The sequence below is a fragment of the Mastigoproctus giganteus genome, chromosome 7 (assembly GCF_048544385.1).
Source record: "Mastigoproctus giganteus isolate SK-2022 chromosome 7, ASM4854438v1, whole genome shotgun sequence".
In the NCBI taxonomy this organism is placed as follows: Eukaryota; Metazoa; Arthropoda; class Arachnida; order Uropygi; family Thelyphonidae; genus Mastigoproctus; species Mastigoproctus giganteus.
In genome coordinates this window covers 96,618,715-96,637,952 of record NC_143581.1, presented here as the reverse complement: position 1 = coordinate 96,637,952, position 19,238 = coordinate 96,618,715, and the positions used below count along the sequence as shown (strand labels likewise).

Sequence of the window (19,238 nt, the reverse complement as noted above, 5' to 3'; positions counted from 1 at the left end):
TAGTTCCAGACTTTTCGGACACCCTGCAGGATGCTTATCTAATTTATTTTCTATTATCAGTAAAGGGCAAACAACTTTTTTTGGTAATGACAAACATTAACAGAAATACTGTTTTGCTTTTCGAATTTAGGCATATCATCTAGTGAAACAGGAAAAGTAGTACATTTAAAATTAAAATTAATTTTCATATTCTTTATTAACATTAGTAGAGGCATATGATGCAAGAAAGCAAGCTTATGCAGCATCAGCCAAGAAAAAAAAAAAAAAAAAAACACTTCCACTTCACCCCTCCGTTCGTTCGAAATACCTGTCCAACTGAGCCTTAAATTTATTTAGGCTTTCAACCTCCCCAACAAGGGATGGAAGTCTGTTCCACCAACCAACTACCTGCTGGCTAAAGGCATATTTCCGCACATCTATCCTACATCTGTCTTTCCTCAATTTGAATTTATGCCCTCTCCGGTGATTATTCTGAGCAAGAGGAAGAATCCCTTCAACATTGAGCATGCTCAAACCATTCAAGGCGTTATACACCTCTATCAGATGACCTCGCCGGGGCCTCGTCTCCAGACACTGTAATTTGCAAAACTTAAGCCTTTCTTCGTAAGAGCAACCCTTTGTTCCATTCACTAATCTTGTTGCCCTTCTCTGTACTCGTTCCAGCAGCTCTACATCCTTCTTGAAATGAGGCCTTCATTGACAAGACACCATGAGCTACTCTTGCAGCCCGTCTGCACTACTCAGAAAACTTCACATCTGCCTGCACAATTACCCCCAGGTCCTTTTCATTCTCTACCACTGTCAGTGTAGTACCACAGAGTTGATACGTTGCTCTGGGGTTGCTGTTTCCCATATGTAGCACTTTACATTTGTCAATGTTAAATTTCATTTGCCACATCTCAGCCCATCTGAGAAGACAGAGAGTGGTAATCAATGGACACTGCTCATCGTGGACTGATGTTATTAGTGGAGTCCCTCAGGGCTCAGTGTTGGGTCCATTATTGTTTTCTGTATTTATAAATGATATTGATGATGGTATATCGGGCTTAATGTCCAAGTTTGCAGACGATACAAAGGTTGGCAGGGTTGTCAAGGACACTACTGACACTATGCTGCTGCAACAGGATCTGGAAAGGTTGAGCAGATGGGCTGAGAGGTGGCAAATGAAGTTTAACATTGATAAATGTAAAGTACTACACATGGGAAACAGCAACCCCAGAGCAACGTATCAACTCTGTGGTACTACACTGACAGTGGTAGAGAATGAAAGGGACTTGGGGGTGGTTGTGCAGGCAGATATGAAGTTCTCTGAGCAGTGCAGACGGGCTGCAAGAGTAGCTCATGGAGTATTGTCAATGATATACAGGAATTTTTCCAGCAGGGATAAGGAGGTGATTATTCCATTGTATAAGGCGATGGTCAGGCCACACCTAGAGTACTGTATACAGGTCTGGAGACCTCATTTCAAGAAGGATGTAGAGCTGCTGGAACGAGTACAGAGAAGGGCAACAAGTTTAGTGAATGGAACAAAGGGGTGCTCTTACGAAGAAAGGCTTAAGTTTTGCAAATTACAGTGTCTGGAGACTAGGCACCAGCGAGGTGATCTGATAGAGGTGTATAAAGCCTTGAATGGTTTAAGCATGCTCAATGCTGATGGGATTCTTCCTCTAGCTCAGAAAAATCACCTGAGAGGGCGTAAATTCAAATTGAGGAAAGACAGATGTAGGATAGACGTGCGGAAATTTGCCTTTAGCCAGCGGGTGGTTGGTTGGTGGAACAGACTTCCATCCCTTGTGGTGGAGGTTGATAGCCTAAATAAGTTTAAGGCTCAGCTGGACAGGTATTTTGAACGAACAGAGGGGTGAAGTTGAAGTGGGTTTTTTTTTTTTTTTTTTTTGGCTGATGCTGCATAAGCTTGCTTTCTTGCATAAAATGCCTCTACTAATGCTAATGCTAATCTGCTCAACCTTTCCAGATCCTGTTGCAGCAGCATAGCGTTAGTAGTGTCCTTAACAACCCTGTTAACCTTTGTATCGTCTGCAAACTTGGACATTAAGCTTGAAATACCATCATCAATATTATTTATAAATACAGAAAACAATAATGGACCCAACATTGAACCCTGAGGGACTCCACTAATAACATTAGTCCACGATGAGCAGTGTCCACTGATTACAACTCTCTGTTCTCTTCCCCTCAACCACCCCTTGATCCATAGCAGCAATTTGCCTCCAATGCCACACTGCTCCAATTTGTGCAGCAGTCTTCCATGTGCAACAGTATCAAAAGCCTTTCTAAGATCCAAGTAAATAATATCAAAGTTATTCCCTGCATCCAGCTCTTTTGTGACTGCATCATAGTATCCAATCAAGTTGGTCAGGCAAGACCTCCCCTTAACAAAACCATGATGTGTCTGATCTATAACTGAAGTCTTGTCTAGATGATCCTGCAGTGCTTCTTTAACCAGTGCCTCCATTAATTTTCCTGGAACAGAAGTTAAACTCACAGGTCTATAATTACTTGTGTCAACCTTTGATCCTCCTTTGTGAATTGGGGTCACATTTGCACATTTCGAGTCTATGGGTACCTCCCCGAGTCCAAGAAAGCTCTCATAATTAAGGCTAAGAGTTTTCTTACTTCCTTTGCTGCCTCCTTTAATATAACTGGATAGATCCCATCCACCCCAGGTGCCTTTCTTGCGTTTATCTTCAACAATTTCTCCTCCACTTTACTCTCAGTTATTATAAGATTATCTACTTTATTGCCAGAGTTCAATACACCTCTGGCATTCCCCTCGCTGAATAACTCCTCATGTGTGAATGTCGATGCAAAATATTCGTTTAGTTTGTTAGCTCCCTGAGCAGGATCAACAGTTGAACCATCGATATCAAGTGGACCAATCTGATTCATCCCCTTCCTTCTAGAGTTTACATAAGTAAAGAACTCTTTGCTGTTTTTCTTTGCATCCCTTGCCAAACATTTCTCGTAATCTGCCTTCGCCTACCTAACCTCCTTTGTTACTTGGTTACAGACCAGCTTATATCTATCATAGGCTTCTGTGTACGTGTTAATTTATATGTATCCCATGCATTTTTTTTCTCTGCCATGTGACATCTATTTAGGCCTAAACCCTGAACAATATTCCTTAGCATTAGTAGAGGCATATGATGCAAGAAAGCAAGCTTATTCAGCATCAGCCAAAAAAAAAAACGCACCACTCCCATTTCACCCCTCCATTCGCTCGAAATACTCCAGTTGAGCCTTAAATTTGTTTAGGCTATCAACTTCAACAACAAGTGATGGAAGTCGGTTCCACCAACCAACCACCCGCTGGCCAAAGGCAAATTTCCGCACATCTATCCGACTTCCGTCCTTCCTCAATTTGAATTTATGCCCTCTGAGCTGATTATTCTGAGCAAGATGAAGAATCCCATTGGCATTGAGCATGCTCAAACCATTCAAAGCCTTATACACCTGTATCAGGGCGCATCCGTAGCCAGGTGGGAAGCAGCAGTGCGTAGCACACGCTTCTTGATTAGACGGGGGTTCGAACCCGTCACCACCAAATATGGAGGATGCGGAAAGGTCAGGGAATGACCATCGCATATCCCGGAGTAATATGGCTTTAGTTGCTAATGCTCCTAAAATCCAAATAACAAACAACAAACAAACCTCTATCAGATCACCTCGCCGGTGCCTAGTCTCCAGACTCTGTAATTTGCAAAACTTAAGCCTTTCTTCGTAAGAGCAACCCTTTGTTCCATTCACTAATCTTGTTGCCCTTCTCTGTACCCGTTCCAGCAGCTCTAAATCCTTCTTGAAATGAGGCCTCCAGACCTGTATACAGTACTCAAGATGTGGCCTAACCATTGCCTTATACAAGGGAATAATCACCTCCTTATCCCTGCTAGAAAAATTCCTGTATATCATTGACAAGACACCATGAGCTACTCTTGCAGCTCGTCTGCACTGCTCAGAGAACTTCATATCTGCCTGCACAATTACCCCCAGGTCCTTTACCACCACTGTCAGTGTAATACCGCAAAGTTGACATGTTGCTCTGGGGTTACTGTTTCCCATATGTAGTACTTTACATTTGTCAATGTTAAACTTCATTTGCCACCTCTCAGCCCATCTGTTCAACCTTTCCAGATCCTGTTGCAGCAGCATAGCATCAGTGGTGTCCTTAACAACCCTGCCAACCTTTGTATCATCTGCAAACTTGGACATTAAACTTGATATCCCATCATCAATATCATTCATAAACACCGAAAACAACAACGGACCCAACACTGAACCCCGAGGAACTCCACTAATAACATTAGTCCATGTTGAGCAGTGTCCATTGATTACCACTCTCTGTCTTCTGCCACTCAACCATCCCATTATCCATAGCAGCATTTTGCCTCCAATGCCACACTGCTTTACCTGGAACAGAAGTTAAACTAACAGGTCTATAATTACTTGTGTCAGCCTTTGATCCTCCTTTGTGAATTGGGGTTACATTTGCACATCTCCAGTCTATGGGTACCTCCCCTGAGTCCCAAGAAGCTCTCATAATTATGGCTAGGGGTTTGCTTACTTCCTTTGCTGCCTCCGTTAATATAACTGGATAGATCCCATCCACCCTAGGTGCCTTTTTTATGTTTATCCTCAACAACCTCTCCTCCACTTTCCTCTCAGTTATTACAAAATCATCCAGCTCACTGCCAATGTTTACTTTACCAACATCATTCTCCTTCCTGAATAACTCCTCATGCGTAAATGTAGATACAAAATACTCGTTTAGATTGTAAGCCACCTGAGCAGGATCCTCAACTGTTGAACCATCAATATCCAGTGGACCAATCTGATTCATCCCCTTCCTTCTAGAGTTTACATAAGTAAAGAACTCTTTGCTGTTTTTCTTTGCATCCTTTGCCCAGGATTTTTCGTAGTGACTTGGTTACAGACCAACTTATATCTATCATAGGCTTCCATGTCACCCATTAATTTGTATGTATCCCATGCATTTTTCTTCTCTGCTACATGTCTCATTAGTTCATCTGACAGCCATTTAAGCCTAAACCTTGAACAATATTTCTTAGTTGGTATGTAAAGCCTGGTAGCCTCCAAGATTAGTTCCTTGAATGCTTCCCATTTTGGGTTTGCTGTTGGTAACATCATCAGTTGGTCGCACTGTATAGAATTTAAATACCGTCTCAGACCATCATAGTCGCCTTTACGAAAACAAAAACCCTTCCCTTTACCTCTGATGGTAGTTACCTCCTTGAGTAAATCCCACTTCAACACACTGTGATCACTGCCACCTAGTGGTTCATTTGTCTGCAGATTCTTAATGCATGAAGAATCACTACTGATAATCAGATCAAGAGTATTGCTCCCTCTTGTTGCCTCACGAACATGCTGATGTAGAAAACAATCATCCAATAAATCCACAAAAGCCTTGCTAGTGTGCGAGTGACCAACCCACAAATTCCAGTCAATATCTGGGAAATTAAAATTCCCCCATTATAAGACTCTCTGATTTACTGGCCCACTCTATTTCCCTGTACAAAATCTTATTATACTTATCAGAGTAATTAGGCCTATAGCACACTCCTACTCTCAATTTTGATTTCCCTATGCTTATGTCACACCAAACTGACTCGACACTGCCCTGTCCATCGATGTCGACTGGCTTCACTTCCTTGGACTTTATGTGTTTCTTAACTAATAGCATAACCCCTTCTCCCCTCCTGTCCTGTCTATCCTTTCTATACACATTGTATTCCCCAAATTCCAGTTCCGCATTCCTTATATCTGTGTAACACCACGTCTCTGATATCCCAACAATATCTGCCTTTGATGTTTTGAGCAATACCTCAAATTCATCAAATTTATTTACCAAACTCCTAGCATTGGTGTACACGCAGGTATACATGCACCTGTTTCTATTCTTGGCTACCCTAACACAACCCATGTGTTTACTTGTACCGCAATGACTCCCAGCAGGCTCTGAAATATCCTGCATCTTGTTTTTCAGGCTTTTGCTCATTTCAATAGAAGCAGTGCAAGAACTGCTTCCACCTCTGCCAGTGGCTACTGTTAATCTATTAGTCCTTGTATCCCCCCCCCAACTAGCAGTTTTCCGACCCACCTAACTCTGCCTCGACAGCATCAACAAAAATTCTTGCACCCTTTCTATTTAAGTGTGTCCCATCCCTGTAGAAGCAATCTCTCCTGTTAACAAGTACAGTCCAGGCTGAAAAAAATTCTACCCCTTGAGCCTTGCACAATCCCTCCAGGGCTGAATTAATCGACAAGGCTCTCATCATATACTCCCTCCTATCGTGTTTGGGCAGAATTGCAGACACTTTCAAATTCAACCCTAATTCATGGCTTTTTTTCAACAGTGACCTGTACTTGCTAAGTAATTCCGCCGTTCTCCTACTCTTAATATCATTAGTGCCAACGTGTACAACTATATCACCTTTTGTGCCCTTAAAAGATGATATCCGCTCTACATCGTCATCAACCTTTGCCCCTGGCAGACATACCCTGGTCCTATTCCACCTATCCTTTTTACAAAGCATGGTCCCCGCTTCCCTGCCAATAGAGTCACCAACAACTACTAGTTCCTGTGGGACCAGCGCATTCTGCCTAGGGGGCTGCCTCTGTATTGCCTGATGACCAAGCTCTGGCGTTGATGTGGGTGGCTGAGAGCTTGATGGGCCCCTCAATTTATTTCCTTCGAGCTCTCATAAAGGCCCATAACAACGCTGAGTTGTCGCTTAGTTGGTATGTAAAGCCTAGTAGCTTCCAAGATGCAAAATAGATGCAAAATATTCATTTAGTTTGTTAGCTACCTGAGCAGGATCATCAACAGTTGAACCATCGATATCAAGTGGACCAATCTGATTCATCTCCTTCCTTCTAGAGTTTACATAAGTAAAGAACTCTTTGCTGTTTTTCTTTGAATTCTTTGCCAAAGATTTCTCATAATCTGCCTTTGCCTGCCTAACCTCCTTTGTGACTTGGTTACAGACCAGCTTATATCTATCATAGGCTTTTGTGTCACCTGTTATTTTATATTTATCCCATGCATTTTTATTCTCTGTCACATGTGTAATTAGTTCATCTCACATATCCATTTAGGCCTAAATCTTGAACAATATTTCTTAGTTGGTATGAAAAGCCTAGTAGCTTCCAAGATTAATTCTTTGAATGCTTCCCATTTTGAATTTGCTGTTGGTAACATCATCAGTTGGTCCCACTGTATGGAATTTAAATCCTGTCTCAGACCATCGTAGTCGCCTTTAAGAAAGCAATAACCCTTCCCTTTACCCCTGATGGTACTTACCTCTTTGAGTAAATTCCACTTCAGCACATTCCACTTCAGCACTGCAACCCTGTGGTTCCTCTATCTGCAGATTCTTAATGCATGAAGAATCACTAGTGATAATCAAATCAAGAGTATTACTCCCTCTTGATTAGGTTGGCAGTTGATTTTGAATGATGGTAACACTTTGTTTGTACTGATGGGGCTTTTAGTATTAGATTAGGCTTTATATGAAATACCTGTGCAATGAGCTCTGGAATCAAGTGAGATGAAAGATGAGAGAAAGATGAACAAACTAGGTGATGACAAGAACCTTTCTAGCAGGGGTGCTACTTTTTGAGATCCACGCATTTCACTTTTTATTAAGAATAACTTAAAAATAAGTAAATTTTATATAACTTGAAGAATATTACAGTTATATTACAATTTTAATTTCAGTAGAACAAAAAAAAAAAAACAAACAAAAAGCACTTATATGGTAAAGGCACTCTGGTATGGTTTTTACAGGGCCAAATATCAATTAGGAATATAAATGCAAAAAAATGAAAAAAAATTCAAAAGAATTAAATACTTACAGTTGTGTACTCAAAATAGTACAGACAGTTATCATTCAAAATGAACCATCTACGTTTCCAACTCTTGTATCTTCCACCTGAAGAGAAGTGATTTTTTAAACATTTTTTTTTTTAAATACAGGTTATAGCCAAAATAAATTAAGAACAAAAAACTTTGATTTTTTTTTTTTTTTTTTTTGATTTGGTAGTTATTGGCGCATCGGCTTCTGTGGCCATATTGCACCTCCCAAGGTTTTTGCAGTACTTTGATCCAAGCCCGAGGCGGGAATCGAACCCGCGACCTTTGGGTTGCCGGGCAGGTACTTTACCCACTCGGCTAGCCCGGTCGGCTAAAAAAAAAAAACTTTGAATTAATGGACACGCAATGGGTGTGAGGCCTATCCAAAATCTGGTTGTCTATCGAAAGCAAAAGAAAACAGTTGCCAAAATTTCCACAATGAAAGAGCACTGTACAATGAAACATTAAATGAAGTAATACCATATTTTACTGCCCTCACTGTGTGGAGCAGAAGAGCCTGATATTTTGTATCATATAGTGGCAATGGAAACTGACTAAAGTTTATTCAATGTTTTAAGGACTGTTAGGTACCCACACTGGAAGTTCTGATGACTCCCTCCTGATGTTGGAGACATATCAGATGACTCACAGAACTTGATGGTGAGAAAAATCATAGATTTCTGGCACTCTGCTTCATTGTGAAAATATTTTAATTGAAAGTAAACATCAGAGTCTCATTTGAATGAAAAAGCCTATTTCATGGGACACTTATTTTTTTGTTATATTTTGGTCCACTAAATCAAGGGTATACCATTTACTGTAGTATATATAACATACAATGTTAAAAAAAATAAATCATAGGGGTCATGTTTATACTGGACAATTATTATGATAAAAATATATAACTGTCTTTAAATAAAATATACCATTTAAACAAAAAATCTTTGTTTTATTATTACTAGCAGTGGCTTTTATTCATTATATCAGGGTTTCCCAAAGTGTGGAATGCGGCCTGGTACAGGTCTGAGAACAACTTATTTCAAATATACCTACATAAAACTATAAAAAAATTTCTTGAAAAAATGAAAATGTAATAAAATACCAAATACCCAGTTATACTAAAATTAAATTTAATGCTTTTATAATTTATTAAATTTATATCTGTGATGCCTCCAGACGACTCTGCTCTTAACAAAAAAAAAAACATTGGTGATGTGCTCATCAATTTTATTTTTTTATTATTTTTTTTTTGATTTGGTAGTTGTTGGCGCATCGGCTTCTGTGGCCATATTGCACCTCCTAAGGTTTTTGCAGTACTCTGATCCAAGCCCGAGGCGGGAATCGAACCCGCGACCTTTGGGTTGCCGGGCAGGTACTTTACCCACTCGGCTAGCCCGGTCGGCCATCAATTTTATTATGCCATGTAATTAGCACGGATGCGTACATCTTGCATCTGAGGTGACGGACTGCCTGTGCCATCTCTTACTTATGAACCACAGCACAGTCATCAGCAGTTAGTGAGAACCCAACAAGCAGAGTGTACGTGCCTATTGTTGTGACTTATTCCTTTTCGTTGCTGTCACCTTTGAAGTGATAAATTTAATACATAGAATTACACATTTTTATAAATATCCTGTCATTTTTAATATGGATATATGGCTGAAGAAATGTCCACCTAACAAGTCAAGTGATGTGTAGCCTAGTACAAGTAGAGATAATGGAAATAATATTAATAAATGCCCTGGAAATGGACAGACTGACACAGCATGGAAAAGAAATTCAAAACCTCTTGGACAAGGCAGTATTATGAAGATTATTTAAAAATTGGTTTTATCTGCGATAACCACAAAAACCTTTGAATTAATGGACACACAATGGGTGTGAGGCCTATCCAAAATCTGGTTGTGAGGTCTATCCAAAATCATTGTGCATTATTTGTTTTGAAACACTGTCAAATGAATTAATAAACCTGTCAAAATGGAAATGGCACTTAGATTGTGTGCATCCAGAATACTAAAATAAGCCAAAGGAATTTTTTTTTTCATTAATAAGAAAAATGAATATATATCATCACTAGAAAAATTTTCTAAAGACGGTTTTTCTCTGAGATGTTGTAATGAAGACTTGGTTTTGGCTTCATATGAATTTGCAAAACTAATAGCTGAGACAAGATACCCTCATACTATTGGTGAAAAGTTAATACTTCCTGCACTAAAAGTAAATACATCTCACCTTTATAAAAAGAAAGAAAATCAGCTGCATTTACTCTCCTTATCAAATAATATGGTGAAGTGTAGATTGTGGAAATGGCAAATAATATTGAAGAAACTCTCAGTGCATTCAAAGCTGTCAGTTTTTTCTTTACAAGTGGATGAAAGTACAGACATAGCAGATAATACCAATTTAATGTGCGTTGCAAAGTATGATTTTAAGAACACCGTCAGTGAAGATTTTTTGTTTTGTAAACCCCTACCAATGAGAACAACGGCTGAAGAACTTTTTAAATTAATCAACAATTATATAACTCAAAGTGGAATCGATTGGAATAAATGTGTCAGATTGAGATGCGATGGTGCCCGGTCAAGGCAGGTTCCCATATGGGACTTTTTCCAAGGGTCCGAGAGTGGTGGCTCCAGATTGTGAGTGGGTGCATTGTAGTATTCACAAAGAAGTGTTAGCTGTAAAAAAATATGCCTTTGGTTTTGAATACAGCTATTCGTGAATGTGTCAAATTTGTTAACTATACAAAAGCCCGTTCTTTGAATACCAGAATCTTTACTTTTATGCAAACAATTAGGAAGTGATTATGAATATCTTCTATTACACAGTGAAATTTGATGGTTATCAAGAAGGAATGTTTCGAAACGACTAATCAAAATGAAGAATGAGTGCTTATTGTGTTTGGAGCAACATCCTCCATAAGCAAAGGATGCAATATTTGAATTTAAAGATTTTAATTGATTAATTAAGGTGTCCTTCTTATGTGATATTTTTGGTTTTTTAAATGCCTTAAATTTAAATTTACAAGGTATTGATATAAATATATTTAAAGTTCAGGAAAAAGCAGAGGCAGCTACGAATCAAATTCATCTGTGGGTACTTAGAGTTGAAAAGGGGAATTATAATTTTCTTCATAGTGTAACTAAATTACGAAAACAGCATGTTCGAAGCAACATTCTGGCTGAGATTTTTACGGCGATTAAAGAACACCTCTTGGAATTGCAATCAAGCTTTCATGAATATTTTCCTCCAATTGACAGCATTAAATATGGATTCGAAGCCCATTTACTTTTAAGGTGGAATATGTGGAAGAATTCAGTCTCAATGAACAAGAAATTGATTCTGTTATTGAATTGTCATGTGACACAGCATTAAAAGACCGCTTTAATCAGGTTTCACCGAAAATTTTTTGGCTAAGTTGCAGTGAAGAATATAAGCATTTATCAGAAAAAGAACTGAAATTTTTTATGCCATTTGTAACAACTTACAAATGTAAAACCAGATTCTCAACATTGGTTTTTTTAAAAAACAAATGCCAGAACAGACTGGACGTCGAGCCAGATTTGAGAATCAAGTTGACATCTTTTTCCCCTGCTTTAAAATTACTATGTGATGGAAAACAGCATAACTCTGCTCATTAAATAAATATTTATTTGTCCAAAACCAGACTCAAAAATATGTCAATTTTATGTAAACTTTTAATAATAAACAAAGAAATAAATGATCTATCTTTTATTTATATTTACTGATGTTAATGAATACCTAATTGCATTATTACTGGTACGTTAAATGTACTAATGGTAGTGTCATTATTTCCTGAGTATAATTATTTGAGTATAATTATTGAAAATACATTAATTTATAGCTATAGGTGGGCTGCAAAAAAAAAAAAAAAAAATTGCAAACACCAGTCGGCCCTTTGAACAATTTTTGGGAAACCCTGCATTATATTATTAATATTTCTAAATTTCTAAGCGTTGAGTGAAATGCACTGCATTTATGAAGTAATTATTGAGGTGATTATCTCTTTGTACAAGGCCATGGTTAGGCCACATCTTGAGTATCGTATACAAGTCTGGAGGTCTCACTTTGTGAAGGATACAGATCTGCTAGAACTGGTTCAGAGAAGAACAACCAGAGTGGTGAAGAGAACAAAAGGGTGCACTCACTTAGAAAGGCTTCAGTTCTGCAAACTGCAGTGTCTTGAGACTAGGCACTTGCAGGAAGATCTGACAGAGGTGTTTAAAGCCTTGCATGGATTGAGTAAGTTAATATAAATGTTAATGGCATTCTTCCATTTGCTGAGACTACACATAGGATAGGGCATAAATTCAAGTTGAGGAAGGATGGTTGCATTATAGATGTTTAGAAATTTGCCTTCAGCCGGCGGGTGGTCGATTGGAACAGGCTTCTATCTGTTGTTATGGAAGTGGATGGTTTGAATAAATTCAAGGAAGAACTAGACAAATTCTTGGAGGGTATGGATGAGTGAAGTGCATAGTGTTTTTTTTTGGCGGATAATAGTATTAGCCAAAAAAAAAAAAAAATCTAATTATCTAAATATCTTGCTTTCTTACATCATTTGCCACTACTTCTTCTACTATTACTATAGATTTTAAGGTAATGTTTGCATTATAAACTGAAAGAAGGCTTTTCCTATAGCTAGGTGGACGCTATCTAACTTCCTGTGCAAGTTTTGTCTATTTTATCAGGTATTTCCTTTACATATGATAAAGTTTGTCTCATTAGGCTTAGCATTCTGCTAACCGTATGCTAATACGTTATGTCACTGGTTGTTACATCGTAAACACAGAGATTAGGCTTAGCACGTTCGCTACTTGCTGCTGCTTAAACTCTGATAGCAAATGCTCATTAACACGAGTCATTGAATCCGCTGATGTTAGTGAATCACTACCACATCCAGCAGGGAAAGTAGTCCTGTTCTTCTAGGGGAATTTCTATATCTGGCGTTTCCCACCCCCCTCTCAAAGTGCTGTGGGGATACCCCCAAAACTTCCACAGTCCACTGTGTGCCTTCAAACACCCACGAACTTGTGGTTGGCATCAATCGCCATCATTTTTAACAAACTATTTGACCCCAACACTGTGAACCTGATTAACCGAACATTTCCGGTAATCCGGACTCCACAGATATGGAGAAGAAATTAGACAAGCACAAAGATCCCCTGACTGAGACACAAAATGATGACCCTGTCATTATTGATCAACTGGAGGATTTAGAGGACACCCGACCTGGGACCCCTCAACCAAACGAAAAACCCGCAAGTGAGTGGTTCTCGAATCGGAACGGAACGGGAAACACGATCTCGGGCTGAAATAAAGGAACAGACAGAAGCCACTGCATCGCAAAAAGAAAAAAATTATGAAAAACAACAAGAACCATCTCTGGACCATACCGTACCAGAGGGCTCCGTATATGAGAAAACTCTCTTTCTGAAAACGGCCCTCGAAACCATTTTTAAGGAGAATCCCAGTAGGATATCGTCTGGCCTGAGATCGCAGATTGTCACTATCTTTCACAAGATGGAGACAATTCTGCATGAAACACATGTAGAAAATGAGAGAGCCATCACACGGCTACACGCCTACATGGAATGCAGGGCAAGACAAATGCCACAGTGCGCCCCAGCATATTCTGAAGCGCTGAGGACCAAACCTGCCACTACTACTGTTCGTAGTTCTCAAAACCTACAACCACTGACACTCTTAAAACTAGTGAAGAGGTCAAGAAAAAGATCATTGACTCCCTAACTCAAAAGTTTAAAACAGCCAAAATCAGAGCCATTAGGAAGACACGAAACACAGGGGTCATAATTGAGACCGAAAACAAACGTGATGCAGATCTCATCATCAATAACTCCAAGATTCCGATGCTTGGACTATTGCTGAGCTGCCCAGAGAAAAAGGCCCCTCCATTGTCATATTTGATATCGACAAAGACCTGACTCCTACTGCCATATGTGAGGAGATATATATACGTAACCTCCAGCAAGACTTACCCGATAGAGACCATACTACCCTACTAATGCCCAAGCACCAAACAAAGAGTAGGAATGACAACCTGACAAACTGGGTGGTCGGATTGGCCTCTGATGCATGGAAACTCATAACAAAACAAGAGAGAATATACATAAATTGGAGCTCACATCGCTTCAGGGAGCACATTGCTGTGCCAAAGTGCTTCTGGTGTTGCTGATTTGGCCATACCACTCACACATGTGCTCAACAGGATGCAACCTGTGGACACTGTGCCGAGAAAGGGCACAACTTTGGAAACTTTGCAACAGAGAAAATGATCCAGTCTGTGCAAATTGCAAGTGGCAAAAGCTTCCCCACACACACACATTCAACCAGAGATAACAAATGTCCTGTTTATATTAAGACAAGAAGTGCCCAACAACTAAGAATCCATTATGGGGACTCTGCCTAAAAGACATAACACTAGTTGCATTAAATTCCCACAACTTAACGCACAGCGAGCAATTGCTGTAGCTGGACAGATCAGACAGAAGGCTGAGGAAGAAAACCTTGACATCCTCCTGCTACAGGAACCCTACACCTGCACGGGTGCTGTCCAGGGTTACCCACTCAGCTACAAAATTGTTCAGGTTGAGGGAGCCACCCCCTGGGCTGCAGTGGCTGTCAGGAATCCCAACATAACTGTGACAAGAATAACATACCTGTGCTCAGAGTGTGCAGCCTGCCCTCACATTGTTACTCCATTGGGAGAGCTATACATCATCTCTCTCTCTGTACTGCCGCCCAGGAGCAGACATCCAACCAGCCATCCAATAACTAAATCAAGTACAAACAGAACTTGTGGGTTCCAGGATCCTCGTATCTGCGGACCTAAACTGTCGTTCGCCACTGTGGCATAATGAGACTCCTGAACGTTGAGGAACCAGGAATGGCCAATATGTGGAGGAATTCCTGGCTAACAGCAGCTTCGTTGTCCTAAATCGACCAAACAATCTCCCCACATTTAGTTCCACTCTCTGGGAGGTCACTATAGATGCAACAATGACTACCAGATCCTTTGCTGGGCACCTAAATGATTGGACGGTGCAGGAAGACTGGACTTCCTCAGACCACAAGGCTATCTATCACCTTCACAATGCACAGATCGCTTCACCAGGCTCCAACAAACAGCTACAAACTCAACAGATATGCCGTTGACAAGGCCAACTGGAACAACTTTAAAGAAGCCATAATTAGGAACACAGAGAACCTGTCTTCCAATAACCTCCACAACCAAACCCCCGATCAACACCAGCGTGCTGTCACTAATGCCATCCTACAAGCAGCGGACCAGTCGATCTGGAGAAGGGCTCCCCCGGCCAGGCGCTGTGCCATGATGGCCGCAGGAACTTGACCTACTTAGGAGAGAGATAAACAGGAAAAGACGTGCCTTCCAAAGAGCCAGGCGGTCCTGGCCTCCTCCTGAGGTTGAACCCCTCAGACAACAATACAGGGAGGCCAGGAATAACTACACTGCGATGATCAGAGAGCGAAAGAAACTGTCCTGGGAGCATCTGGTTTCCACAGTCGGCAATACAGACCCATGGAGCATCATATATAGAATAACCACAAACAAGTTACCAAGGGGAGAGGTCACGGCATCCACCATCACCCCACAAGGCACCATGACCAACAACTGGCACGACACCATCAACAACATTCTCAATGCCACCTTCAAACCCATCGAAGAGGACAACACACCTCAACAGCATCAGCTGTGCCATGCCAAAAAAACCTACCAATCGGCTCAAGTGGAACAACCATTCACTCTGCAAGATTTACAAACTGCCGTACAAAAAATAAAAAACAAAAAAACCCCGGGACTGGACATGCTTGAACCAGAACTGGTAAAAAAGGTGGCCGAGTATGCCCTGAACTTGCTGTTAGACTTATATAACCACTGTCTTCGTCAGGGCTGGTTCCCCTCGGATTGGAAGGTAGCCAGCATAAAATTAATCATAAAAAACCCATCAAAGCAGCCACATATACCGGAGTCCTACTGACCTATAGCCCTCCTGTCTGTACTCAGCAAAGTCCTGGAACAACTTCTTAGACAGAGGCTTGAAGTACATTACACCGCAGCAAATTTAACAACAGACAAACAATTCGGATTCAAAATGCAGAAATCCACTCTAGATGCACTAGAATATATCATAAATGCCGCGTCAAACTGCCAACGAAAGTACCTTCTTCTCATCTCTGTGGACTTTGCAGTCCTCGCAAGACTAAGAGCTACCAACCTGCCAACAAACCTATACGGATGCATTCAGAGCTACCTGAACAATAGGAGGGTCCTAGTGCAGGCTCCCTACTGCAAGGTTGAACGCCAGGTACACAGGGGCTGCCCTCAGGGCTCTGTACTGGGTCCCCTCCTATGGAACTACGTGCTGGATGAGTTCCTCTCCCTGGAACTGGGGGGTGTGCAAGCGCTCGCATACGCAGATGACCTATCCCTAATCCTCTCTGCTGATTCAAGAGCACAACTGGAAATGCTTGCCAACTCAGCACTTTCTACACTAAGAGAGTGGACCAAAACTCATCACCTTAATATCTCTGCGACCAAAACCCAATCTATCCTACTAAAGGGATATTTAACTCCTACCAGACCACTGCAGATAAAAATCTACAACAGAACAATCAAGTTGGCCACAGAACTCAAGTACCTAGGAGTGATCCTAGACAGAAATTTATCATTTACACCCCACTTAAAATACATCCAGAAGAAAATGAAAAACTACGCTGCCATGCTTGCCAGGATTACCCGCCGCAACTGGGGGCTGAAAAGAAGAACCTTAGCAATACTTTATAAAGCTGCCATCATCCCTGCGATTGCATATGCTTCTGGTGTCTGGCACCATAAGGCCTCTACGGCGGTAAATCTTCGGCTACTCAACATCATTCACTGACGGATTTTATTAACCCTCACCAGAGCGTGCAGCACCGTATCTACTCATGCACTGCAAGTACTCACTGGGACCCTCTCCCCTTGATCTTGAAGTGATTCGCCTAGGCATGTTACAGCAGCTTAGACGCGGAAATCCAACTACCTTCCAGGATCACATCACAGACCCAACTGCAAATTGGACAGTGGAGAAGAAAATACTCCAGATCTATTTGCGATCAATATGGCAGCAGCGCTGGATGACCTCCACAAAAGGGGAAGTCACGCGGAGGTTCCTCCCCGATCTACAACAAATATACCCACAGTATCCGGCATGGCTTTGCCCTGGATTGTACAGCACGTATCTCCTAACAGGACATGGAGCGATCCGCCATAAATTACACCTTTTCGGACTCGAAAACAACCCAATGTGTGCATGTGGCTCTGTGGAGACCTGGGGACACCAGATGTATGACTGCGAACTTTATGAAGATCTTCGTGTTGAATTAATCATCCAAGTGCGCCTTAATCCCAAAAACCGGGAACACTACTTACTGGAAGATGAAGCCTCATATATAGCATTCACCAAGTTTGCCCAGAACCTATGCCAGACGATTGACCATTCCTCTGCATGCAAATTTCGAATAGACGCATCAAACAAAGCTTCTCAGAGACCCCCAACCAGACATCAGGTTTGACTGCTTGATCCTTCATGCAGGACAAAACTGGAACTCTTCTGAGAAATGACAAAACTCCACTTCCCAGAACATTGACTACTGGACGGGACAACAGTTCCATGAATGACTCCCACCTATGACATTTTGCACAACCTATTCAGCTAAACCAACATTGGGCCTCAAGTTTTCTGGATGGTGCGGACTTGACCCTGCGGTCTGGTTCGCTTCCACCCATGCACACAGGCCACATTGGCAACCTGAGCCGGTCCCCTTGTCTGGCTCACTATCTCACCTCTTCCTGGCAGGGTGGGGAGGGGACAGTTTGCTGCCCCCTCCCCACCCTATTTCTTCCCTCTGGTGGGGCATGGGTTTGCCCCACTGTAAACTGGAGTTGCCTTCCCTTTCGGCTCCATATTTCTGTCTATCTCCCCCCAGTCTTCAGCCTTCATCCCACTCTATCTGACAGCAACGTGAACACGCTCCACACAATCTAAAATCACCAATCGAAATTAATTTTGCCCAACATTTTGGACTTCTCCTAGCGCTTCCCGCAATGCGTACGCGTTATTTTTTTTTTTTTTTTTTTTAGGTACTAGCTACTGAAATCTCAGGAAATTAGGTGGCAGGACCTGCCAGAGTGAACTATATACTAGCGAGTACAGTCAGTCCTTGAATAGCACGATAGTTGTGTTCCTAGAAACCCTCGTGCAATGCAAAATCGTGCAATATAAACAACAGGCCCTATGGGAAAAATAGGGTTAGGTGCCGACCACCCAATCAAAACATTACCAAACACAATAAATAATCGTAATAAAATACTTATGTATTTTATTACGACAAAATTCTTTTGCTTCTATTGTAAGCAAAACATTTTTGTTTGGTTTTCTCTCCAAACAGATGACAGCCGTTCCATCTTTTCCAATTCTTTGTGTCTTAATCTAATGGATTTTAATTACACTTTGTGAGTTGTTCCTGCTATGAAAGTTGTTTTTATTTTCTCTGCATTCTTTGTAATTCTCGGCGTTGCCTCGTTTAGGTCTGTAGCACGTGAAATATCACATGGTCTTTCATTTCGCTCAAAACGTTTCACAATTTCATATTTTTTCTTTTCTCTATCGACAGAGGCGGACTGGCCATAAGCCTTACCGGAGAAACCCCGGTGGGCCGGAGGGTGGTGTGATTTTGGCCATAAACCATAGTATGAGGCCGCTATAAATTTTCCCGGGTAAGAATTTTTGACCCAGTCCACCTCTGTTTATCAATATTGTTTTTCTTTTTCTCTCTGAATCCACAGTGTCTTCACCAGGATGCTTCCTTTTCCACCTTTTAAGTATTTTACTCACTTTTAGGGAATAAAGCACAATTACAAAATGAGGAGGCACGCTTGATACACATAAACAAAGCTGCTTGTGTGTAGCAACTGAATAAACAACACCGTAAAGGCAGAGATACACTATTAACACCTCACATTTTACTAAAGCACATTTCTAGGGGTTACTACCATAAAACAATAAAAACAATTTCCAGTTGCATTTCTGCTAGTGGAATCTGTTATAAACTGGTAGTAAACTCGATCTAATTGCATTTGCGATTATACCGATAGCTGGAATTGGGTTGGTTTTTACGTTATTATGGTGAAATGTGTTTCCCCTTCACTGATATAAAAACATAAATACATTTTCAGAATCCTCTCTTCATTCCTATCGTATTGCGTTTGGTTGGGGTGATTCCGACTGCCATTTTTTGT

The 19,238-nt window shown here is 41.0% G+C and overlaps 1 protein-coding gene across 7 annotated transcripts in view; it reads right to left on the bottom strand.

Moving 5' to 3' along the window:
- The window catches only part of LOC150083093 (cytohesin-1-like), a 491,792-nt gene that overhangs the window by 120,523 nt on the left and 352,031 nt on the right, over positions 1 to 19,238 (bottom strand). For 6 of the 7 annotated variants that reach the window (XM_090377032.1, XM_090377029.1, XM_090377030.1 and 3 more), the window contains one exon: positions 7,897 to 7,973. The exons of the other annotated variant lie outside the window; for it this stretch is intronic. In XM_090377032.1, the coding sequence (XP_090233158.1) occupies positions 7,897 to 7,973 (77 nt within the window). The remainder of the gene's footprint in view (positions 1 to 7,896; positions 7,974 to 19,238) is intronic. 7 annotated transcript variants of the gene reach the window in all.